This window comes from Danio rerio, chromosome 10, assembly GCF_049306965.1.
Source record: "Danio rerio strain Tuebingen ecotype United States chromosome 10, GRCz12tu, whole genome shotgun sequence".
NCBI classification, from domain to species: Eukaryota; Metazoa; Chordata; class Actinopteri; order Cypriniformes; family Danionidae; genus Danio; species Danio rerio.
Genome location: NC_133185.1, coordinates 31,673,374 through 31,700,797, shown reverse-complemented (window position 1 = coordinate 31,700,797; position 27,424 = coordinate 31,673,374). Strand labels below are relative to the sequence as shown.

Here is a 27,424-nt window from a genome sequence, read left to right as displayed (position 1 = left end):
TAAGTTTCTGCAATCTATAGTAAACTGTTTTTGAAGCCAATAAAAAAGCACTCCTGCTCCTTTTAAAATCATTATCAGATATTCTTGCTTACAATGTTTAGTTCAGATGGCCTGCCATCTAAAATTCTCTTCTAAAATGAGTTTTATTCTAAGGCACCTGTTAGCAGGTTAATTAATTTCCCTTGTATTGTGATTAATATGTTGCTTTCTGTTCATTTGAAAAGATGTCATGAAAACAAACACATGAGCCTGAGAAAAATGCTCATTTTGAAGAAAAATTTCAAGTCTGTTTTCAACGACTGCTGTTTAAACCAAACCTGCTGTTTGTTAATGAATGGTGTTGCGTAAATGTGCACGCAATGTTTGTCAACTCGAGAGTATTCTTTCTGACCGAGAGGCGTCAGCGGCGGGCGACGTCACGCGTCACGTGGTGAAGTTTGGGCTCCACAACGCGACCTTAGTGAAATACACCGCCATGTGGTCTGATTGATGTGTCAAAGCACATCATGAGCGCTCGAACTGTAATCTTACACACCGCAAACTAATCGACACTAAAACAGCCTGGGAAGTGGCCTTTGACGTTTTAATTTTTAAAGAAGACAGTTGTTACATTTTTTTCTCACTGCCTTTCCTCTGTCATGGAACAAAGCGCAATGTACACCTGCCAGAGGAGATCGTAATAACGACCAGCACACGGTGAGCATTCAGCAACATTTAATTCCACTGACGTTGAACTAATTTAATTAACATTCATATTCAAATTGCTTGATGAGTTTGTTTGGGAAAGCATTAATGCTAGATTTATGCTGCATGCTGTAACGTTATATGATACTTGATGATCTATAAACACTATTTTAAAAACAAAAAGACATCAGCCTGTTATAAGCAGCACTCTGGTTCCTTTAAGGAGGGGTTGGCCACTGTTTAATAGAAGAGCCAGTTTTAAATGATCGGACCGTTTTGGTGTGAGTTATCATCTGGAATTCTTCATCAAAACTGGGATCTATGAGCGGGAAAGCATTATTAAAGACGAAAGAAGATAAGGATGCAACCAAAGGTAAGATATCCCATATATATTAACATGATTATCATCTTTTCCTCTATGTACTGACATAAATATGCTTGTTTATAATTCTGGGGAAACTGTTGGTTGTGGTTATGCAGACGGTTACAATGAATGGGCCGATGCCAAGCATAGCAGGGAAAATCATTAAAAATTGATTCCCTCGTCGTTAGTAGCCTGCAATCTATTAAACATCTACAAAAAAAGAGTAACGCTACCTTAATGTGACTGCTTGCTAGCGTTCAATCTGATTGATACATACAACCAACAAGTGCGATGTTTATTTAGCGTTTATATTTTGAGGCGCGGTCACTTTAAATCTACAGTAATAACAGCTGACCGCGCTTCACGAGGAGCAAAAATAGCTTTCCACGCTTCTCATACTTTACCTCAGAAACAGCAAACGCTTCAGTCAAAAGGCTTTCTCTTGACGAAACGTGTGTGCAAAAGGAAAATGAGTATTTATGTGTTTATTTCCTACTTGAGCGTGATATACGCACGCTTCAGTTCACGGAGGCTGGGGGTACCTATTGCCATGGAGACAAAGAGGCGGGAGGCTTCTCATTAAAAATACATATGATGCTGTATAAAGCAGATGTATTCTGTATTTTTAGCGTCTACAGCGGTTCTTGCACTGGACATAAATTGCATAACATTTTATATAAGGTCAACAAGCATTAAAGTGCTCGTTTTTAGCCTAAAATGTGTAAGTAATCTAGTTAGGTATCCACAACCCCCTGAAGAGGGAGTACTAAATGCTTGTGTGGGGGATTATGTTTGATTAAGCTGTTAGAGGAAAAACTCTAATAAATAAACTAATAAATTAAAGTTTATTACGTCATGGAAAAGTGTGGAACAATCAAGACATCATCTGCACTTGAGGCCATGTTAAATGAGGGGTCATTAAAGAAGACATAACTTTTAATTACATTTAATAGACCTGTGGGGATTCAGCTTAAATGAGAGATTTGGCTTCTTCTGGGTTTTGATTGAACACAACGTTCGTTTAAAATGTTGCGTTTAATTCTGGTCACTGTATGTCACCGCTTGTGTCAGTGTTTGATTTTAGCGTCCTTCAAAAATATGTTGTATGCTGTGTCGTTGATAGTATTAACATTGATTTTTTTCAGGTTGAAGCCTCAGTGATTTACACATCGTGGCCTCAAATTTCAGGGACTAAGATTTATCACATGTGATCTGCTATATAAATGCTCCACTTCTATGTGTGTAAACAAGACTCCTTCAGATCTTGTGGGCTAACCATTAGAAAAATGTAACAAAATATATTTAGAAATTTGATTAGAGGTAAATAAATCCTAGTGTGGTCAAAGACAAGAATAACATTTTTGAGGTGTCTAAATAAAAATTAATTCATAAGATTTCATATAAATAATGTCGATGTTACCTAAATGACTTTAACGCAGTAGTAGTAGTAAAACTTTATTGTTCTTGACAGGAAATTTGGTATGGGCATCATCATGCAAATCATGGAAGGATGACATTCCATAAAAACAATGCAAACAATGCACAGTAGTCACAATAACTCATTTCTAATAACTGATTTATTTTCTCTTTGTCATGATGACAGTAATTTGACTAGATATTTTTCAAGACACTAGTATTCAGCTTAAAGTGACATTTAAAGACTTATCTAGGTTAATTAGGTTAACTAGGCAAGCTAGGGTAATTAGGCAAGTTATTGTATAATGATGCTTTGTTCTGTAGACAATTGAAAAAATGTATAGCTTAAATGGGCTAATAATTTTGACCTTAAAATGGCTTAAAATTTTAAACTGCTTTTATTCTAGCCAAAATAAAACAAATAAGACTTTCCCCAGAAGAAAAAATATTATCAGACATACTGTGAAAAATTTGAAAAAGAAAAAAAAATTCAAAGGGGGGCTAATAATTCTGACTACAACTGTATATATATTCAGATGCACAAACCTATAAATGCCGTCTGAAATTTTCTCCTAAAATTGAAATTTTTCTCAAGCTCCAGTGTGTATGTTGAGTAAATCCCTAAGAAAATGCTTATATTAGAAGAAAATTTCATATGGCACTTAGACGTTTTCTATTCAAAGTATAATAATAATTCAAAGAATTCAAAGTATAGTTGGAAATTATGAAAACGTGAACTCACAATCAAAATTATTGAGTGTTTATGGACTGCTGAATCCCTCAATCCCTAAATAAATTAATGTAAACAAATGTCTTATAATTGTTCTTCTAAATATGCCTTACAAGACTAATATATATATATATATATATATATATATATATATATATATATATATATATATATATATATATATATATATATATATAGTAGTATATAAATTATTGCTTCACTCAATGAGTTCATCTTAGAATAACATATTTTTCTCATAAAAATCATTGTAAAAATGTATTTTACAATAATGCTTTTGTCCTTGACTCTAGCTGCATTAATAAATTGGACTAATGAAAAGTTATTTAAAAAGTTTATATGTTTCTGTTCAGCTAAGACCTGAATTAGTGTGTATATATTTGAACTTTTGTGACACCTTAAGTTAATACTTTTGTAGAAATTGTGTATATGTCACTGAACCCATAGCTTTACCACCAGATGTCAGTATCATCTTTCAAAACTTATTAGGTCTTTTCTATACCTCTTGGCTTGGCCGCTTGGTATGTGTACGTGCACGCTTGCATGCATCAATATAGTCTTAACATGATGTCTATATTTATAATAATGCCATTGTCCCCCCTAATACTTGTTGTCCTGTCATGTTAAAGTATACACAGTTCAAGATGGCAAGGAGTACATTCTGTTGCGGACGGAATCAAGTCTATCTCTCGCTGTAGATCAGAAAGAAAACTCACCTTTTCACAGTAAATGTCAGGAGCTCTTTTGCTGTCCTTTCTGGAAACTCTTCGTTCTAAGAAAGAAAAAAGAAAACACTGAAGGTTTGTCGAGACGAGAGGTTTATCAGTTCTGCCTGCTTAGCACTTTCACCGCAGACTAGCATTGACAATGTTTCTATTAGCAACAACTTAAAAAATGTACACCGTGCTGCGCCACCATAAACAGAATGCGTTGAATATGCTTTATATCACAACGCATGCTATTGTGAATGTGAATGAATTGTTTTATTTTATTTTTTTGTTTTTTTAAGTCTTTGATTTATAAGGAAGTATAATACACTTATGTATATTACTCCTGCATGTAAACACGGACAGTATTTCAAACCCAGTTCGTTTCATTGCGCACTTCAGGAACATTTGAAGCCCAACATTTCTTCTAAAAGCACATTTCGTATCTTTTAGCGCCATCTTGTGGCGATTTCTGAAAGTATCTTCATCAGGGTGGGGTTGTTGTTTTTCTTTCTCCTCAGAAATGTGGCTGAAAACGAATTGTAGCACCGCTAAAAGTTGTTTATAGATTGTTTTACAGTTTATATATAAAATAATCAAACTGTTCTGATAATCTACAAGTTTGAATTATCTAAGATGTAGGAAGAATAAGAATTATGCGTTTCAGGCCCGTAGCCAGCCTGGTGAAAGGGGTGATTCCTTTTCATAAAATGTGGACTTATTTGCAGTTATTCATCTCATATTCTGTTTAATTATAATGTTTAAATACTCAAATAAGTATTATTTTTATTTATATCCTTATTTTTTGATCTACCAAACATATTTCCTTTTTAGATAGGATTTTTATACACAGCCTAATTAGTATTAAAGTAACTTTAATATGGACTGCATATGGTGCTTTGGACATTTTCATTCAATTTCAAGAATAATGTCCAAGATTTAGAATAAAAGTTAGGCTACTTGTAAAAAAAATTTTTCCGACTACAGGCCTGCATTTGAATTATCTGAGATATAAAAACTATAAAATTAAAAAGCACTACAGCAAGATCTAATTAGATAGATGCAACTATTGAGATCTATACAATGGGAAAACAAATCACTTCTGTAGTTAATTTGAATAAGGGTATATTCCTGGGAAAATGAAGGAAATGGGTTGAATATATTTCACTTAGAAGACCTGATTGTGTTGCTATAAACAAACAGAAGATGCTTAACTGATAGATACATATGCTAATGTGTGTATACGTATATGGTTATATATTTAATCATATTGTATTGTGTGTTATCCCCATGTGTATAATGAGGATGGTCATTTGAGATTATTCTGGAAGGAATTATATTATGACATGCGTTCTCACCCTGGATTTAAATAGTCCTTTAATTTTTATAGTTTTTTAATGCTATTTTTTCTATTTATAATTTAACAAAATGTTAGTACTATGTATAGTTAGTACACCTGACAATAATGAATGCAGGGCTCAACAATAAGGACTGCCCAATGGCCCGATTGGTCCAGCGCTGCCTTTTCATTTAAGTTTCATTTGCCTGCGACTTTTTGAAAATTGCGTGCAAATACAGTCTTAGAATTGAGAAACAGTTTGTGTTTTTGAACCTTTAAATGCCACCTTCTCTGTGTAGTCATAAACACTATAATGTTTTTCCATTCCTCTTATCTGATTGGATGATGTGAGCATGTTATTATTTTCTGTAGCAACATGACGGCAACATCAAATTAACCATTAAATGAGTCTAAAGGAAACAGACATTTATGTGGGTACAACACGATGAAAAAAATGAAGTGATGTTTTGCAGTTTGCCATCAGTTTGGGAAGTCAGCCATCTTATGTTTTGCAATATAATACCTGCACATTTTTCATATTGTTATTTTTGTTTACATAACACTTTGAATTTTACTTATTATACATTTATAAAAAAAAAAATATATAAATATTTAAGTTAGATTCACAGACATTATTTTGACACATTATTTAAAACATGGCTAATAAATAGCTATTAACTTTTTTTTTTTGGTGGGGCAGGTGAAATTTTGTCAGGACAAGTAAAAATTTAAACCGCTGGCCCAATCAGGCCAGAAAAAACCTTAGCATTAAACCCTGGTACGCAAATTGTATGTCACTTAAGGTCACATACTGTGATTCAAATGGAGTGTTCACATAAAAACAACAAGAACTAACTACTATAAGAACTAAGAACAATTATTAATATAAATATTTCCATGCATTTGTGCTATTACAACCAAAGACTACAACTAGATATTGTATAATATACTGTATATATCAAATCAATTTAGGTTTTATAGTTATATTATTGCCTTAAAATGAGTAGAAAGAGTGATAATGACAGCATGTTTGTTAATAGAAACATAGAACACAGAAACTAAATAGACTGCGAAGACATAAAGAATTAATAAAAAGTCAATGTCCTGAGATTTGATGTGCATAACTAATATAGAGACTACATGCGCATGCTAACATTACATAAAACACTTGTGTATATGACATTGACTTTGATATGATCTAAAACTGACACGAGACGAGCAGGAAGATGTGTGCTTGGTTGTGTCGTCAACACATAAGAGGAAGGAAGGCCAGACTAATTTGATTGCCCCTGTTTGAGAGGGGAAAAATCCAGTTTCCTCATTACCCGATATCTCATTATCCTCTCTCTGTGCTGGTTTGCTTTGCTGTTCTCGGCTGTTCGAGAAGCGTGCAAAATATCTTTCTTTGGCCTGTTGTTTTACAAGACAGCCTTGGCAACAAAAAACAAGTGACTATAAGATTGATAGTTTGAGCGTATACAATTAAGTAAATCCTCAGGTTTGTGATTAGAAAGCATTTAGCATTAGAGTGTTTGCTTGCTCTTCTATATCCTTGTCTACTTGCTGTGAATGACCCTGAAGGGAATGATAGAGTTGGCAGGATCACAGATGCATCTGATGAATCATTGATAAGGCGCCCTAAACTCATAGTGGTCTGTCAATAATAGCCGATAATGATCTGCTATGATCGCCGGGCTGTGCTCTTTTAATGGATGGAATACACATGAGAATTTGTTGAAAGTTTGCAACGCCCTTTTTCTTGCGTTTGCACACTGTGAAGAAGTGCGAAAGAATAAAAGGCTGCTCTGGATGTCTGTGAGAGTGGCATGGCGTTTCCCTTGAGAAGATCTGTATCAGGTACACTTTTAGAGATCTGTTGATATCCCAGCAAGAGGGGGGCTCTAGATAGGAATGATAATGGCTGATAATGGCATGTTTGAGTGGTTGAAAGGATGCTTTTGTTTGTAATTAGCTGAGAGGTACGAGTCTTTAGTTGCTGTCCGTGGTGCTGAAATTAACCTGTGAAACTAAGCTTAAGTGGGTCACTGGAGTTTTCTAGTTGTTTCTTCAAAGGAAGGTTGCCGATTTAAAAACTAAACAATTAAAAAAGTCATATAAATATATATAATGTATTTGGCACCACCAAATGATTCTGGTGTCATTAAAAACCCGTTAAATTAACTAGAATTGGATGAAGCGTTTGATGAAAATGGCATTTTGACTTCATTAACAGATACTAAATAGATATTCAACAATATTTAAAGCAAACTTTTAAAGTAGCATTAAAAAATGAAAGCATATAAATAAAGTTCAGAATGTTGTTATTAATTAATGAAGAAATTCTCAAATTTGCAAACAAGTTTGTGTAGATATTTAAAAAGTTGATCTTAGAAATAGTGCTACATTTAGTTTATCATTTATTTATACTACTGTATATGATGTTACTGACTCAAGTTGCTTTCTACTTTGCTGTTATTTGGCAGTTTTAAGTCGTTTTTTGGCCTTTTTTGCTCATCATATCCACATATTTTATGAATATCACTAATGAGTTGATAAATGAGCAGATTTGCAGCTAAAAGACAACAAATATGAAAAATCATCAGGTTTTAAAGTAAAGTTTTGGCATCAGCATATTTTTTAAACCTTGAATTTAACAAAAACTATTTTAATTTGTAGAATTATGTAAAAATGTGTGTTTTTTTATTTTAAGGCTTTGCTTTTTATGCTATATGCTCTGCAATGTGGCGACATAGTGGCGCAGTTGGCAAGAAGGTCGCTGGTTCAAGCCTCGGCTCAGTTGGCGTTTTTTGTGTGGAGTTTGCATGTACTCCCTGTGTTCGCGTGGGTTTCCTCCGGGTGCTCCGGTTTTCCCCCACAGTCCAAAGACATGCGGTACAGGTGAATTGTGTAGGCTAAATTGTCCGTAGTGTATGAGTGTGTGTGTGAATGAGTGTGTGTGGATGTTTCCCAGAGATGGGTTGCAGCTGGAAGGGCATCCGCTGCGTAAAAACGTGCTTGATAAGTTGCCTGTCATTCCGCTGTGACGACCCCGGATTAATAAAGGGACTAAGCCGACAAGAAAATGAATAAATTAATGAATGCTCCACAATGTATTTGTCACCACCCAATCTTATCCGCAGTAAAATGTTTTTTTGTGTACTTAAAATACCACTAAATAACTACAATTGGATTAAGCATTTTATGAAAATATTATTTTGACTTAATTAACCTGCCTGTAGGTTACACCAACAAAGATTGCTTGAGAAATCTAACAATTACTGGATTTTCCAACTATACATTTTTACCACATATTAACAAATTAATTTTAAGACAGAGTAGAATTGTGTGTTTTATATAATGTGTATATAGATATATTTTATTATTAATATTATTATTATTTATATTATTATTATTATATTGATACTCCTTTATTGTTGAAATAAATTTGTTATATTTAAAAAATTCTGCTGTGTTCTTTTAGGGTTTCTGCAGATTTTATCAAGTTAAATTTAAGACATTTTTAAGACTATTATGAATGAAATTTTAGACTTATACAGGGCTAAACACTAAGGATTTTTTAAAAATATCCCAGTTATAACAGATCTTCACCTGCCCTGTCAAAAATTATTTAGATTTAATACATTTAATAATACAATAATAATACATTCATTCATTTTCTTGTCGGCTTAGTCCCTTTATTAATCCGGGGTTGTCACAGCGGAATGAACCGCCAACTTATCCAGCAAGTTTTTAAGCAGCGGATGCCCTTCCAGCCGCAACCCATCTCTGGGAAACATTCACATACACACACACACACACTCATACACTACGGACAATTTAGCCTACCCAATTCACCTGTACCGCATGTCTTTGGACTGTGGGGGAAACCGGAGCACCCGGAGGAAACCCACGCGAATGCAGGGAGAACATGCAAACTCCACACAGAAACGCCAACTGAGCCGAGGCTCGAACCAGCGACCCAGCGAACTTGTGTTCATGGCCAGATTGGGCAGCTTTACATGAACAAAGGAAAATTAAGACCTGTTAAAAAGATTTAAGTACTACAACACAACATTTCCAGAGATTTAAGACTTTTTAAGGCGTAACATTTAGCTTTTGAGATTTAAGACATTTTAAGGCTTTTTAAGACCCTCAGGTTGCCTGTCTTTAATGTAGTTGCAATGGCACATCTTGGTTTCACGTGGTATAAACATGGTTACATTCAAAATATAATAATATTCATAATAATACTTATCATTACTGTATTGTAACTTGCTTTTACCACCAATAATCATACTTAATGGTTGGTTTTAATATTTGAAAGAACTCATTTCAACCCATTTCTTATTTAATTAAAAATATATAAATGTTTACTTACAGGCAACTTTAACATAAAGATGAGAGTATTATATATTACGCTAAATAATAATAATAATCATTTAGATTTTAATATTTCTCATATTTTATTTCTATCAATAATAGTTGTAAAACCCATTTTAGATAATACATTAAATTACTAGATTTTTACATACACTATAAAACCCAACAGTTAACTTTATCAAATGAAATGAGTGTAGTTAACTCAGTGTTGAAGGAAATGAGAGTTAATTTAATACCTCATACTTCAACTTAAATGGAGTAAGTTCACAGTACTCATGGCTCACACTACTCATTTTTTCACTCAAATTGTTTGTTCAAACAAGTTTGCGTAGATCTTTGAAAAATTGATTATGTGGCGACGCGGTGGCGCAGTAGTGCTGTCACCTCACAGCTAGCAAGTTGCTGGTTCGAGCCTCGGCTAGGTCAATTGGCGTTTCTGTGTGGAGTTTGCATGTTCTCCCCGCGTTCGAGTGGGTTTCCTCTGGGTGCTCCAGTGTCCCACACAGTTCAAAGACATGCACTATAAGTGAATAGAGTAGGCTAAAATGTCCGTATAGGACATCCTGTCATTGGGGGATGAGCAAATCGTAGTAACTTGTATGAATTAGATCGTACGAATTCATACGAATTAGCCTCTAAATCAAAAAGTTACGACTTGCCATGAGATTGCGTTGATGTTTCCATGTTATGGGTTGCAGCTGGTAGGGCATCCGCTGCGAAAAACATATGCTGGATAAGTTGGCGGTTCATTCCACTGTGGTGACCCCTGGTTAATAAAAGGACTGAGCCGAAAAGAAAATTAATGAATGAATTATACATATTTGTGCCACATTGTACAGTATAACATTTATACTGTACATGATGTTGCTGATGCAAGTTGCTTTGAACTTTGTTATTTGGCATTTTTAAGTCGTTGTGTGGCGTTTTCTGCTTTTCATATCCACATATTTTATTATTGAGTTGATAAATTAGCAAATTTGCAGCTAAAAGACAATACATATGATAATGTCATGATGTTTTAAAGTAAAGTTTTGGCATCAACATACTTTTTTAAACCTTGAATTTAACAAAAACTATTTTAATTTGTAGCATTATGTAAAAAATGTTATGAAAGTAATATGACTTAGATTACGTGTGCCATAAAAGCCACTCCTCATTCCAGGACGCTGTAATGTTGCTTGTTTATACAAGGCGGCTTGTTGAAGACCACAGTCACGTCTCTCGGACTGTCTGTCACCATGCAGCCGCTGCAGGAGAACGAGCTGCTGCTGCAATCAAACCCGCTGCCGAAAACACAGCACTCCGGCATCCCCGCGCCAGTGGATATGAACAATATTCCTCTATGGATCATACAGTTAACACCTCAGTTCAGATTCTCTATCATGCGCCTCTGAATATCCATATTTTGCTCGGTCTCGATAAACGGGGGGGATCTGTTGAGCACCTATGCAGATCTTCACTGCTGAAAACATGAGCACATCTGCAGGGGAAGCCGATTAATCTACTCAACTTCAATTAAAGCCTGCGTTATTGAAAGGCGGAGACCTCTTGCTCACTATTTCTTCCCGGCACAACTCCCTCTCTCTCTTTTCTTTTTCTCTCTCTCTCTTACATGAGGACAGTATTTAATTATTTCCTCAGCCGCGGTGTGTTAACAGGTGCTCGTTTTTTCTGAATCAGCCCATGGCTTAGTTAAGCTTTGGATCATGGCACAATGGCTTGCGTTTTCCCCACTCAAAAACGCGCAACATACAGCCGTCGTTTTCTAGAAGAGACAGCTTTTTGTCCCCGGAGAGGAGAGGAGCTGCTGTCCGGGATCTGCTGCACCATGTCGGGGCACAACAGCCGACGCTGAATGAAGGTTTCAAACCAAGTGATTTCACTAAATAATAGTGATAGAAAATGTTCAGTGCTAGTGGAGACAACGGTGGACTTCTGAAATGACCACTACGCAGTCCGTCATGGAGTATTGATTTTATTCTTGCTCCGTGACAATGCTTTGAGCACGCAGGACTTCATATAGGCTATACAACGTATGGTCGTTTTTTCATCTGGGACGCGTCGCCACAACAAAACGCCAAACTGGCTACAGCCGCAGCGATCGCCAGCTCCCTCATTCGGCAGAAGAGGCAGGCGAGGGAGCGGGAGAAAGCCAATGCCAACCGATGCGCCAGCAGCCCCAACAAGAGCATAGGGAACTGCGAGAAGCCCAGCAGGCTCAACTTGTTTTCACGCGTCAAACTCTTCGGCTCTAAAAAGCGCAAGAGAAGGCGACCAGGTCTGATGTTTATGTGTGTCCTTTATTTTTTCTCGCTCTCAGACTTTTACCCATGTTCATCAATCATCATCATCATCATAGCTGACTGTATTCAGAAAAAGTGACTACACTTTTAACTCCTCCGGGTCTGAGCTGCGCAGAGTGTAAGGATTTCACAGCTCACTGCTTTTGAGCACTGCTTTCTCTCTGAGCTATAGAGCTGATGTTGCAATATCACCAATGCACACAGCTCATCACTTGTTCTACACTACATATCATGCAGTCCAAACGCAGTCTGAAGCACGGGTCTGTGGTTTCATTTGCTGGTTTTCTCATGCTAGTATTGAACATTTGTTGTTGACATGATCACTGGTTGATCTTTCGAAATATTTAGCGTTTTATATACTTTTCATTGAGGAATTTATAATAAGTGTGGTTCTTGTTTCTGAATTAATGTAGTGGGTTTATATCTGGTTGGTGCACTGACTGCACTCTTAAGGGGATTGTGGAGGGATATCATAGAACAACCATTTTTAGTCCATCAACAGTTTTTTTTTTCTTAGTATGAAGTACACTAAAAAAATAGTTTTTACCAGTGTTGAATGTCTTGTGCTGTGGAAAAGGGAGTGTTTTTACAACCTTAAAAATTAAGCATCCAAAGTGGTGTTTTTGCAGTGATGCCATACTATATTTTGGTTCCTAACAGAAACCTTCAATAATCACTTCTTTAAAGAAGCACTTTTTCCTTGATATGAACTTTTATTCCCATTAAAGAACTCTTTTAAAAGATTTTTTTGTTATGGACAGTTTACATACAGCGCTCAGCATAATTGAGTACACCCCATTTTGAAAATTAATATTTTTATCTATTTCTCAGTGAATATAGGCAATGTATTTTGATGCATTTAAACAAAACAGGTTTATTAAACATATATATTTATTAAATTAATATTTTAGTCACCAAACATATTTAGAAATTGAAAGATAATACAATTAAATTCAAGCTAAATATTGCAAAAAATAAATCAGTAAATACAACCTACAAAATTTCAACTATTTTTTTCTTCTCATGATTTTTGCTCTTTTTAAATTTTGTATTTAATATTTTTCTATAACATATAAATTTGGATGTTCTAGTTGTTGGAGCGTTACTGTAAGTTGTTTTTGTTAAATAAGCTCCAGATTTGGCTACTGACTAATCTATTGTATATGCACAATTAAAATATTGTATAACTTCCTATTAAAACATGATTATAAAGATAGATTTGTAAGGGGTGTACTTATATATACTAAATTAGCATGATAAATATTTTAAGTTCTTCTTGGAACTCCAAAAATCTGTAAATTGTATTTATTTTTAAGAGTATATAAAGTCAATTATTTGAGATGCTCCTGCTCAGAGTAAATGTCAAATTCAAGCACTCATGAGTGCAAACAGTACAAACTAAACAAAACACTGTGTATATATACTACCTGTCAAAAGTTTGGAGTCAGTTTTTTTTTTCATGTTTTGTTTTTAGGGAAATTATTCTGTTCATCAAGACGTCATTTATTAAATATATCTAAAAAATGTAATTGGTAAATATTTATAAAAAAAGTAATAACTGCTTTCTTATTGTATAGTTTCAAATGAAATTATTACTCAAGTCATTATTGCTTTTATCAATATTACATTAATAATAATTAAATTATTATTATTGATAATAATAACAATAATAATAATTAATATTAGAGTGATTTCTGAAGGATCATGTGATTCTGAAGACTGGAGTAATGAACTTGAAAAGTCATCTTTAAATCACTGCAATAAGTTATTAAATTTAATATACACAACTTTTGAACAGTTACTTTATAGTGCAATAACATTTTACAATTTGTACTTTATTTTTGATGAAATAAATGCAGCATAACTGCAACTTATTTTAAAACATTTAAAAATCCCTATTGACACCAAACTTTTGACCGGTATTGTATATTAATAATAGTAAATAAAATCACACTTAGATATTGCTTGATGCTATTAGCAGGTTTAGCATGCTGTCCCGGGAAAGAACCTTGAGCTCGGAGAAAATTGGTAAATAAGCATATAAAGGGAAGAAAAGGAGGAGATGGGGTGGAAGGGGGGATTCTTCCAAAACAAAGATAATTTAGTAGGGCGAAATCTGTTTATTTAATGTAGGCTTGAATCAATCTGATTGAATTATTGCTGATTTCGAATGAGCCGAGAGCAATCATGGATTTGTAAATCTTCACTTAATACTGATTAAACTTGTTTCAGGAGTCAGGTAAGGTAGAAACCTTTTTGAAGAAACATCTGCTAATAATAAAAACTGTAATGAATTCTTTGTGAATGAGACTTATACAGCATCACCAAATATCAGTATAGCACTGAACGAGTGAAAAAATACTTTGATTTGTGCTTCTAACTCTTAAATCTGAAGATCTTTATCTGGAATGAGAATATGACCAAAATGCATGTTACATAATTCAGTTATCTATCACCTCGACACTGAGGCATGCTTGGCAAATGTCCGGGTCCTGCTGGCACCAGCACTCACTATGTTTTCACAATGCACATTTTATGGTTTTCCAACAGTCATTTCCTGGCTCTGTGTTAGATGTTCCCTTCTTTTTCCTCACCCCATTTGTTCTGCTGTTACACCCCCTCCCCTCTCTTTTTTCCCACTCCTCCTAAATTGTGATGTCTCAATTCCACAGAGCCTCAGCTCAAGGGGATAGTCACCAAACTCTACAGTCGACAAGGCTTTCATCTACAACTCCAAGCTGATGGAACCATCGATGGTACAAAGGAGGAAGATAATAGCTTCGGTTCGTTTACTGTGACACATACAGTAACATGTTTAAACACGACAGATCCTACACGCTTCTTTCCCTTGGGCTCAACTGTGTTTTCTGTTGTACTGTAACTTCACAGCTATTTTCAACCTCATCCCCGTCGGGCTACGAGTGGTGGCTATTCAGGGCGTCCAGACCAAACTCTACCTGGCCATGAACAATGAAGGCTACCTGTACACCTCTGTAAGTACGACCGTCTCTTCACAGCGCATCTTTGCGAGTCCCTCCTACACACCGTGGGCTCTTCAGAGATCAGGGCAGTAGTAAACATCCCACATTTGGTCTCTGCCGCTCTGATTGTAGTTAAATCTATGCTTTAGACAGCACCGTGGATGCCCGAGGATCCGAGCTGTTAACTTAAAGGTTGTGTGTTGGATTCTAGACAGCCTGCGATCGATGGACTGAAGAGTTAATGAGATCCAACTCCTGCCCAAACACCATCTGCCTCCCTTATTTATCGCGGCATTGTATCGTGCTCGCATTCGAAGATGAGATAATGGCATATTTAGACATGCCTATTAGCACCTCGCTTTCACACAAAGATAATTCACACTTCATGTAATTGTTCTGTGTTTGGACTATCTATAGAGCGCTCTTGGGAGATGATGCATAATCATACGCAAGGTTTTAACGCCCAATATCTGCAGTTTTAAATATGGAGAAATCACAATAATGCTCTAATGGATATCCTTCTTTTTTTTTGCTAGCGCCTCCCTCACCTCTTTCGTTTGATTAAATGTGCTGTGGTGAGATGAATAATTTAGTACCTTGCCAATAAGTGCTTCTGTCAATTCAAAATGGACATTTTGAGCAACACTGCTGGCATTAGTACGCTAAAGATTTGCTGTGGCCCTTGAAACTCTTGGCAGGGTCTGTGCTTCGTAACGCAGGATCCGTTTCAACTGTACCTTTGCGCTTCAACTGTGTGTGGGTTCACGTGTGACCGTCTGCCCATAGGAATACTCAAACTAACACCTATGGTCGTGCTGGTATACACGTATCTCCTTGTTGATTTCGAGAGGTTGTTTTCCCCAGGATGAATGTATTGATTCGCTGGAATGAGTCAAAGTGTTGGGGGCCTCAGGAGTTTAATGGTAATCAATCGGCAGCGCATACTGGATGGGACAACGTGCTACCATGTTTAGACCACTTATTACGGTTCCAATCAGAGGAATTTACCATCTAGGTTTAGAGGCAACTCGAGATGAGGTGATGTGCGGATATTGATGGAGGCTTAGATAGGGCATCTCAACTCGATTTTCTTTTATCGTCGCAAAAGCTTGCACACATTTTTTCATGTCATGTTTCTGGGTTAACATCTATGTTGATCCTGGAGCAACATTCCAATTGGCCAATCAGATTTGAGGGATAAGATTAGAGTTTATGGTAAGTTTAGGGTTATAGTTAGGGTTATGTGCTTGTAGTGTACATCAGGGGTCTTCAATCTTTTTCGTAGCATGGACTGGTGTTATTATTAATAATTTTTTATCAGAATGGTGTTAGGCGCTGTATTTTGGTTGGTTTCTAAGTTAAATTACTAAGGATGTCCTAGAGGTGACCTCGAGTTCAAGTCAGAGTCATTTGATTTTGAGTGTCTACCAATACCCAATCTGATTCTACTATAATACATAAAAAATTATATAGAAGAGCGAAGAAACAGATTCAGGATGTTCCTTATTTTTTATTTAATTCACCTTATATTTTAACATTCAACAACTCTGTTAACAAACTGCGAGGTAGCTTGAATAATCAAGTCATAAATAACATAAATTCTTCACTTTTGGACTTTAGTACAACAGTAAATATAAATATATTAAAAAAACTAATATAAAAACAAATAGGACCTCAACCTTAAAATACCTGGCAGGCAATCCCAAATTTACATTTCTCACAGTTTGCTATGGCAATGTTGTCATCATCAACTTTATAATACCTCCAGACCACAGACATACTCGAGCTTGCTGCTTCAAGCCTCTTTCAGCTTCTACTTTGCTGGATTTAAACAAAAGCGTCTCAGCAACAAAGTGATGTCATGCCGCATGTGTTGCTGTGTCTGTGTCAAGTCAAGTCAAGAAAGAGGTCTAACTCTGTGCCACCACATAACTATAAATGGGTTAAAAATAATGATATATACTGTATATATATATATACATACACACACACACAGTTGAAGTCAGAATTATTGGCCCCCCTGAATTATTAGCCCCCCCTGTTTATTTTTTTCCCCCCAATTTCTGGAGAGAATGGAGAGAAGATTTGTTAAACACATTGCTAAACATAATAGTTTTAATAACTCATTTCTAATAGCTGATTCTTTTATCTTTGCCATGATGACAGTACATAGTATTTTACTGGATATTTTTCAAGACACTTCTATACAGCTTAAAGTGACATTTAAAGGCTTAACTCAGTTCATTGGGTTAACTAGGCAGGTTAGGGTAATTAGGCAAGTTATTGTATAACGATGGTTTGTTCTGTAGACTATCGAAAAAATATGTAGCTTTAAGAGGCTAATAATTTTAACCTTAAAATGATTTAAAAATATTAAAAACTGCTTTTATTCTAGCCGAAATACAACAAAAAAGACTTTCTCCAGAAGAAAAAATATTATCAGACAACTGAAAATGTTCTTGCTCTGTTAAACATAATTTGGGAAATATATATTAAAAAAATAATAAATAAAAAGGGGGGGCTAATAATTCTGCCTTCAAGGTCTGATCAGGAGGTAACGTCCGATTCCGATCAAGTCTAAAACCGTGTGATTTGAGCCCGATTTCAGATCAGCTGATCGGATCTGGACAACCCCTGAAATTACATTAATTCATTCATTTTCTTTTCGGCTTAGTCCCTTTACTAATCTGGGGTCGCCACAGCGGAGTGAACAGTCAACTTATCCGGCACGTTTTTACACAGCGGATGCCCTTCCAGCCGCAACTCATCACTGGGAAACACTCACAATCACTCATTCACACACACACTCATACACTACGGACAACTTAGCTTACCTAATTCACCTATAGTGCATGTCTTTGGACTGTGGGGGAAGCCAGAGCACCCGGAGGAAATCCATGCAAACGCAGGGAGAACATGCAAACTCCACACAGAAACGCAGTTGAGGCTTGAACCAGCGACCTTCTTGCTGTGAGGTGACAGCACTACCTACTGCCCCACTCCATCGCTAGAAATTACATCTACATCTACAAATGCATGCAACAGAAAAACGAATACAACTCACCATGACAGAGAAATAACTGAAGCTTATAAAGACGGCCGCCGCAGCTGCAGCATTGTAAATACATTGCTAAGAAATGCAAATAAATCCCAATTGTTGTCTAGTGTTTCTACCTGGGTAGTACCCTCGTAGAAAACTTTAAGAAATGTTTAGAACTGTCACATCTTTTGTTTTGTCTGTCACTTTAGAGAATTGATTTGTCCCATAAATGAAAATTTGCTGTTAATTTACTCTCATGCAATCCTATGTGTAAGAGAGTTTAATTTTTTTGTTTATTTATTACAACTTTAAAGAAAATCTTTAACTGAAATTGTGGTCCTTGGTGATTCATTAAATGTGAATCAATGGCTTCTGGCACATTGAAAGTCCAAAAAGATAAACAGGCAAAATAAAATTAATACCCGTGACTCCTGATGATATATTGAGGTCATATGAAGTGAAACGATCAGTTTGTTCATGAAATTGATTTGAATGTTATTTATTTACAACATTACAACCTCGAATCCACAGCCTCAGGAGACAGTCCTGGGTGCTTCATGACAGTCTGGTGAAGGAATCTGCATATTGATGATCATTTTCTAACATCATTTTCTTTTCTAGCAGATGACCGATAAAAACTTTAATAGAAAATAAGAACCCATCCTGCTTTAAGGAGCTTGAACATTTAAAGAGACAGAGAACAAAACTGCAACCTGATAACTATACAAAATTGAGGCCAATGCAAATACAGTTATCTTTATAGTTATGTTTGAATGGGCAATAAGTCTGTACTGGAAATGAAATATTTCTTATTTTCATCTGACACATACTTAAAGGTAGTCTTTGATATTATTAGTGATTTAAAATAATAATTACAGTATATAATCATAATCAGAGGGGAAAACTACTGCATATATAATGTTGTGATGCATAAATTCAAAGTGATATTCTGTTTTTAGATTTTACTTTGTTCAAACAATAAGGATTAAAATGTCCATGTGAAATCAGAATTTACAGTCTTAGGTCAACAATTAATCACTTCGGTCTCTTCGATCATACACGGACCCTATTATATAGACATCCAGTGCAATAAGGCGCAAGACGTGAATGACCTGATTTTTTGATAGTTTCGGACCAGTCCAACACTAGTTTTCACATTTTACACCACTTTGTTTAAATAGCAAATCCATTTGCGCCACTTTGTGGTCTCATGGGTGTGCTGGTCTATAAAGGAGGTGTGTTAAGGTGCATTGTTGGCCTGTTGCTATTTTGAGGAAGTGAAATAGATCCCACCATCGACCAACTAAAAGCTGGTCTAAAGTACGTTAGTTGTGCACCGATGCGAGTCCAAACACTTACACATTGCTTAATACACACAGGATGTACAGAAATACAGAAATATCTTTACAATAGGATTAAATTAAATTACAAAAGGAGAATTAAAATGTTACAAAAATTATTATTTTCCATGTAAATATAAAAACCTCTACCTCCATGCCTTCATTTCGGGGGGGCTTTTTTCAGTTTATTCATGACAGTTTGCTTTCGTATAATGTTATTATTAGTATTAGTATTATTTATTATATGCATATTTATATTTGTTTAAATAAAAACAAGCTTAGATTTGTTCACCTGTTGAATTTTGGACCATATGGGGCATAGGACATGTGTTTGGATATAACTCAGTTTTCTTTTTTTTTTTTTACCTCACTTCATTATTATTGTTCATTTATTTGTTTTCTGGAAATTAGAACTGAATTTAGAAATAGTTTTGAAACAAATCTTTGCGCTTAACAAACAAAATTAATTATGTATAGGCTAATGGATGTCCTCAGTGGAGTGAGTTTCCACCATTTAGTTATTCACAAAAGTAAAGGAGTAAAGTAAAGGAGTAAAGTAAATAGTAAAAGTAAAGAGAAAGTGAAGAGGCTGAATGGAGGATGCTCATTTTTTATCCTCGCACTGCAGATGGTCTGTTTAACTGTTTTCTTGCTAGTGAAGCATTCAGTTTTTACACTTACAAATCATGTAAATAGCAAATGCTTCATGGCGCAACGCAACTAACTTTTAAAGGTAATGGGAGTTGAGACTCTGATTGGTTTAATGCATTTTATGCTCAAAACACACCCATAAGTCATGAAGAGAACAAGCACAACCCTGTTAGACCATACGCCGTGGCACAAACCATATTTTTCCGTCCTTAAAATAGCAAAAGTGGATTCGGACATGCCCCTAATGCTTTTGCGCTTTAGTCTTTGGCCCTTCTTCGGAGGGGTGTCGTGGACGAAAGTGAGCAGGGCGGGGGTATCACAGGCGAAAGTGAAGAGGGTTGGGGAGTCGCGGAAGAAAGTGAAAGTGAACAGCAGATGGGGGAGGAGGATGGTTGAGGAGGGGGATCGGTAAAATGAGATGCCGGATCAGATTTCAGAGGTGCCAGATCCGGACAGGCGAGTTTCGGCACAAATTAAGCCCTGCTGTTGGAAGTATATCAGCATACTAAAATAAAAGCCTCAGCAACTTTCAGTTCACACAGATTATCAAACTATTTATCCTATTGGTTGTTTTTAATTTTGACTTTATTTAGACAGCATGCATTATAATGTTAATACCAAACTATGACAACAAATATTTGCATTAAACAGAATCTTACCATCAATATTAGCCTGAACTATCTTCATTTTGTCTGCTCTCACTTTCTTCATCTCCCTCGCACACACACTTTTTTTTCTCAGTTATGCAGATACTCCTCCACAAACACATCAGAATATTGCTCTTCCCCTCATTCTTCCAGTCTCTAATGTTTCTGTTGTCTTCTCTGCCCATTTCACTCTCACAGGAGCACTTCACGCCAGAGTGCAAATTTAAAGAGTCGGTGTTTGAGAACTATTACGTGACCTACTCGTCAATGATCTACAGACAACAGCAGTCGGGCCGAGGCTGGTACCTGGGTCTCAACAAAGAGGGTCAAATCATGAAGGGCAACCATGTAAAGAAGACCAAGCCGGCTGCTCACTTCATCCCCAAACCTCTTAAAGGTTTGTTCAAGTGTCTCCTGTTTTGATCGTCAGACTGATGGCTTTCTAAAAATAATATGTTTGAGACTGGGGGAGATATTGGTTGACAAAAAATTTAGTCGCTTGTTGGCTTTCCAGCACGTTTTTGCTGTTGTTTCATGTTATGAATAGAAATGTGGGTATCACTTTATTTTGATGGTCCCATCAAATGCATTTTATTAAATTTAAGTTACATTTCATCTACATGCCAACTAATTCTCAATAGATTCTAAGTAGATCGTTAGGGTTAGTGTAGTTTGACATGTACTTGCATGTAAGTATTTTATAGTCAGTTAAAGGTTGAAGGAGCAATATTAGGAGCAATATCAGCAGATATTAAGCAGACAGTCTACTAATACTCCAATCAGAGGTAGTTGGCATGTAGTTGCAATGCACCTTTTAGTCTACAAAATGTGCAATAGGAACCATTAAAATAAAGTGTTACTGAAATGTGCTTCATAAAAGGATGAAAATGGGTAAGGGGTTTTAACTGGTATTATTTTTTGTTGACAGTTTAGCAAGCTTGTCCAGCAGATTATGTAATACATTCATCATATAAGCATTTTAGATTTTTAGTCCGTATTGGGCATTAAAAAAATTATTACTTAATAGAATCTATATTACAACTTCAATTTTATTTCCAATTTCATTTGCCGCACATTTAAAGTAAAACTTTTAAACTTTTAGTGTATTATATAATTATCATAATGGCTACATTGTCCAGTATTCAGTATGTTTTTTCACTTAGACCATATATTGTTTCTGATGTTTATTTCTATGTTATGTTGTTTATATTTTAGTATATGGTTTATTGGTCATAACTTATAAAGCACTTATGTTGAGTAATATTTCTATTAAAAAGTTATGTTCATCTGGAATTTATATAGAACTATATAATTTATTAACATTAGTTTATATATATATATATATATATATATATATATATATATATATATATATATATATATATATATATATTCTTTGATCATTGATCACTAACTTAACTTAACATTAATCTTTAAAAACATTATTCATTTTAATTTAATTTAATTACTTAAAAAATGTTTTTATACTTTTTTACATAATGTTTGTTAAAGGGCACCTATGATGAAAATCATCTTTTGTAAGCTTTTGAAAGCACAGTCATATTGAAGTGATAAAAAACAAGAAGGTTTATTTTTTTTAATTTCCTGACGTAAAATAGGATCCAAATCTCCATTTTGAGGCCGACTGCAACGTGATGTGGAAGTGCGGTTTACCCGCCCACTGAATTGATTGACAGACGCATATTAACAAGTCTCTATAGTAACGCGTATAATCATATCAACAAGACAGGACGTGCAAAAAGCAACCGGGATCTGTTCAGCTCTCTGTGATCATCAGTCATCATCAAATGTGATCAAGAATGAGTTTTACAAGTTTACAATGTTTTTCAAATAGTGCATGCTTGTAAGGAATACAGTAAAATCGCTTCGTAATTCAACACCACAGCCACTTAGTTTAGTTACAGTTATAAAAGAAGACGCTTCAATCCTGGTTTGTGGACTTAAATTAGGTTTATTTTGTACATTAACAGAACGGATGTTCATACAGCAGTGTATCCTGTCACATTTACCGTGCAAAAACAGTGCAAAGCTAAACGTGTGTGCGCGTGCATGTATGCGCACAAACTTTATAACGACATTGTGTGTGATTCATTGTTGCAGAAAGGCTTGAATTAACTCCACAACAAATATATCAAACAACAGTTGGGAAAGTTCCTACTGTAGTAAAGGAGATCTGCTTTATTCTTGTCTGTCACTGTGCTGTTTATCTACGTGAAGGCTACGGCTCTGACACGCACGTAGTAAAGCTGGACGAGGAGAACTAGCTCAGATGCATTAAAGGCACTTGCAATAAAAACTGCTACAAAGTTTTAACAGTCTCAAATTTTCCAGATTTAAAAAGCTATAATAAAATAATCTGATGGGTGTTTTAAGCTGAAACTTCACAGACACATTCTGGAGACACAAAAGACATCGCTTAATTCAAAAAAGGGGTAAAACAGGTGCCCTTTAAAGTGAAAAATTGTAAAGATTCTTAAAATTAATACCTATTTTTATACTTTGTGTTTCGACTTCCGAATTTTTGTGCAGCATTAAAAATATTATTATTTTTTTTTAATTTTTGAAATACTAAACACAATGTAATATGGTTACTGTCCATAACAGGAAAACAGTTGTCTGCGTTTATCAAAATCTTAACACCAGCCCATCAATATTTCTTATAGAATCACTCTACTATTGACCTAAAATAGAAAATAAAATATATATAGTATAGTATATTGCGCCCTTTCTAGTAATGTGGTTTTCCTCTTGAAATTAAATTGGTGCCTTCTTTCTCAGAACTGGTGAAATCAGAGGGGAAATCAAAAAGTGCAGCTGCTTGTGTGCAGTCAGAAGTGAACCTGAGATGGCTAGACATTAGTCATGGGAGCTCCATGCAACTGGATTTCAAACCAACTTATGTTAAATTAGTTCATCATACTATTGTTTGTCTGAAATGAGGTGTTTTTTAATGTAGAGTTCAGACAAACTACAGCTGGAAGTCAGTTCAATTTTACTTAAGAGATGAATGGAGTCCTGGTAATATATGCGTATGTGGAATTTCAAATCTAGTTTGAGCTTCAGCTGCATTTATTCTCCTAAAATATGGCAGCTATTACAGCTCCACTATATGCTACCATCTGACTGCATGGCATGTGTTGCAAGCAAAATATGTTTTATGTAAAAAATATACTCTAATGTGAATTATTCAGCACGCTAATTTTACATTAGTGAAAAAGGGTAACGGCTACTTCATGACTAGTTCAGTGTGAAAAAACCTGTAAAATCACTGGTGAATCAAACAAGATGAGATTGTGCGCTAATGAGTCTTTTAAGGCGGTTCCTCGAATAGTGCCATATGTATTACTTTATAATAAGGTTTGTTGATATTGGCTAGATCAGATAGCATTAAAACATACTTCTCAAGGATTATTTAATTTTAATTATAAGTTGTCATCTAGACAGATTTTCTTAACTAAAAGAAAACAAACATGTTTAATATGTTAGGGTAAAAAAAAAAACCCAGAGTCTACTTCAGAACAATGAAGTGCGTAGAGCAAAACAATCCCAAAGAATAAAGTAACTTAAAAACTCATAGCTCTGTTAGCTTGGCACAGACAATGGTCAACATGCGACTCAAACGTTTGCCTTTTTTCCAGTAATTTTCTTATCACTCATTGCTTGTGTAATTTTAATATGATTAGTCAACCTCAATGTCCAACAAAGTCTAGGACATTTTTTTTCTTGTGTTGTGAATTGTAAATTTGGTTTAGATGGGCCTATAACTCATGTTATGTAAACCTAGGTTTAGAATTCAAAAATGTTGAAAAGCCAACTGAGGAGCACAGTGAGTTTTATGTATACTGTTCTCACTAATGATGATTCTTACTCACATTTATTGAGTCTTCATTGTTTTAGGCTCTGTATATGGAATGGAATAGATGTGTAAATGTGCTCATGCGTTTTATGATGGCACTTTTTCACATTTATGCTGTTCAGGTCCTCCTGGGAAGTCGTTATGTTATAAAATAGTCTATAAAATTATCAATAAATAAATTTATATCACTGTATATTTAGCTTTTTCAGCTTACAATGCATCTAGAAAGTATTCATATCGCTTCACTTGTTCCACAATTTTTTATGTTAGAGCCTTATTCCAAAATGGATTCAATTCATTGATTTCCTCAACATTCTACACACAATACCCCATAATGACAATGTGAAAAAAAAGATTTTTGGAAATTGTTGCAAATTTATTAAAAATAAAACACCTGAAAAATCACATGTACATAAGTATCAGCTTCGATAGGAAGCGACGGTGTACAGCCATTTTCAGATCTCTCCAGAGATGTTCAATAGGATTTAGGTCTGGGCTCTGGCTGGGCCACTCAAGGACATACATCAAGTTGTAATGACAATGACAAATTCACAATGTCATTATGGGGTATTGTGTGTATAATTTTGAGGAAACAAATTAATTTTATCAGTTTTGGAACAAAGCTGTAACAAAAAAACATGGAAAAAGTGAAGCGCTATGAATACTATATATATATATATATATATATATATATATATATATATATATATATATATATATATATATATACATACACATACACATTTTACATACAATACATACACATTTTGTATATGCAACAGACCAATTATAATTTCAACACATTCAGCATCAACACAGACGCTTTGTTAACTGCAGTCTCATCAATAGTATCTGGATGCAACTTACACATGCAAGCTGACACGCACAGCCTCAGACATGCAGTCTCAGACATACTCAATGGAGCTAGTGATATTACTGTGAGGGGTAGGGTTAGGGGCGGGGTTAGCTGCACGTATTAAAAGCATTGCATGCCGTCTCAGCTTGCATCTGCACCTGGTCTGCATCCAGACCCTTTTCATCTCATATACTTTCTGTCAGACCCAAGAGTACTAATTATCGTAATTATGACAATGTGTGGTGGCATTCAAGTGCTTTCAACTCTTGAGCATGTGACGATAGAATTACAAATATTTTAAAATATTTCTTCTTCTTCACACTTAAAAGAATTGAACTGAAAAGGGACAGTTTACCAAAACTGAAATTACTCTCCCATTGATTGTTTCAAACATTTTATTTAGAAGAATGTTGGAAACCTGTAACCATTGACTTTCATAATATATGTACACCATGGAAGTCAATGCTTACAGGCTTTCAGCTTTCTTCAAAAAAAATATTTTGTGTTCAAGAAACAAGTAAAGGAAGAGAAAACAGTGAAGACATTTTCATCTTTGGGTGAACTGTCCCTTTAAGGAACCGCCTATGATTCCCATCCCTCATTCTCTGTTGACACTAACAGAACTTATTGATCTACTCATAAAAACCCTTGCTTGCAAGAACCTCAGTATGATCCTCACGAGACCTTTTTTCTCCTTTCTCTCCCTCCTTCAGTTGCCATGTACAGAGAGCCGTCTCTCCATGACCTGACCGAGTTTTCCCGCTCCGGCAGCGGCACGCCGACCAAGAGCCGCAGCGCCTCGGCCATGCTGAACGGCGGCAAGACTCTGAGTCAGAACGAGTCCACATAACCACCGCTGCCGGACTCCAGCGTCAACTCCAACAGCACAAACGCGTTTACAAGAGTGCGGCGAGAAATGTTTCCTGAAATCACTGTGATGAGAACACAAGTGCAAAACCTACATCGTACAATCTGCAGGTCAACCTCGTGAGATCTAATCAAACCAAGCCATCTTACCGATGTAGGGGTCTGCGGTCCCCCGTTCCCATGTGTAGCATATACAAAGCTCCTACTGAAACACCTACTTTGTGTTTTGCTCCATTTCTTCTTAGGGATGCCTGCAGCTCCATAGTGCTGAGTCAACTACAAAATGACAATAGCAGCTTGTGCGACCCATTTATCGGTATATAGAGGCAGAAATCCCAAAGGTTTTTTGGACATATGATACAAGTCCTTCAGCTCAGCTTTTTTTGTTTGAAAGCAGTGGTTCATCGTTGTGTGCTTTTTAGATGAGGCGTTTTGCTTCTCCTTTTTGTCTTTTCAGCTCTTCCCCTCCCCAAACACATTGTTATTCTGCAAATTAAACAGATTTAAGGTTCGGCCTGTCTGCGCACCAAAGATGTCATTAGTCTCTTTGTATGGAGGTAAGTCAATTTGTGTAATTTCAGCTCTCTCAGACAGATAGTTGAGAAAAGCGCGAGAAGCGAATGTCATTTAGTCGGAGGAAATGTATTCGGGAGAGATGAAGGCTACTCGCTGTGCTTTTTTATTTATTTTGAGGTCTGTTTATGTCTTCCTTTACTTCCTGTCTAATTTGGGAACCCAGCATCTTGGAGAAGTGTCAAATCAGACAGTGTTTAAATTATTGATTAACGTCAAGCCGGTAAGATTTCCGTTACGTAAAAACAGGGCAGGCTTCCTCTTTTTTTCATATAATGAAAGCTTCCATTGCTTTAACAGGGCTAAATCAGCATAAGTAAATAACCCGTCTTTGAAAAGTCGTTCATAGTTTCTAGTCTTCGCTGGTCAGGCAAGCAGCCCAGTTTCTAATTTCAGTCAAACGCCTCTTTTGTTTTGTTGTGTGTATGTACTGTATGTATGAAGCATATTTAATGCATGGGGGACAATGGACGCTGCATGTTGTGTGGCTTTGTATATTAACTACAATATGGAACCATGTGCTCTAATGGATACTGGAGTAAAATACAAATGTACTGTATATATATATATGCATTTTAACCTGCTACCCGCCCGTTTATTATTTGTTGTACATTTAAAAAGCTGCACTGAATAAAATGTTTTGTATGTTCA

General features: G+C 35.6%; 1 protein-coding gene across 3 annotated transcripts; it reads left to right on the top strand.

The window, feature by feature from the left end:
• The first annotated feature begins 450 nt into the window (after positions 1–450).
• fgf13b (fibroblast growth factor 13b) lies at positions 451–27,424 on the top strand. Of its 3 annotated transcripts, NM_001328492.1 has the most exon segments (7): positions 451–696; positions 908–1,057; positions 3,842–4,012; positions 14,614–14,724; positions 14,831–14,934; positions 20,799–20,997; positions 26,047–27,424. In NM_001328492.1, coding segments are annotated over 6 exon segments (774 nt in total). In that variant the 5' UTR covers positions 451–696; positions 908–1,005; the 3' UTR covers positions 26,184–27,424.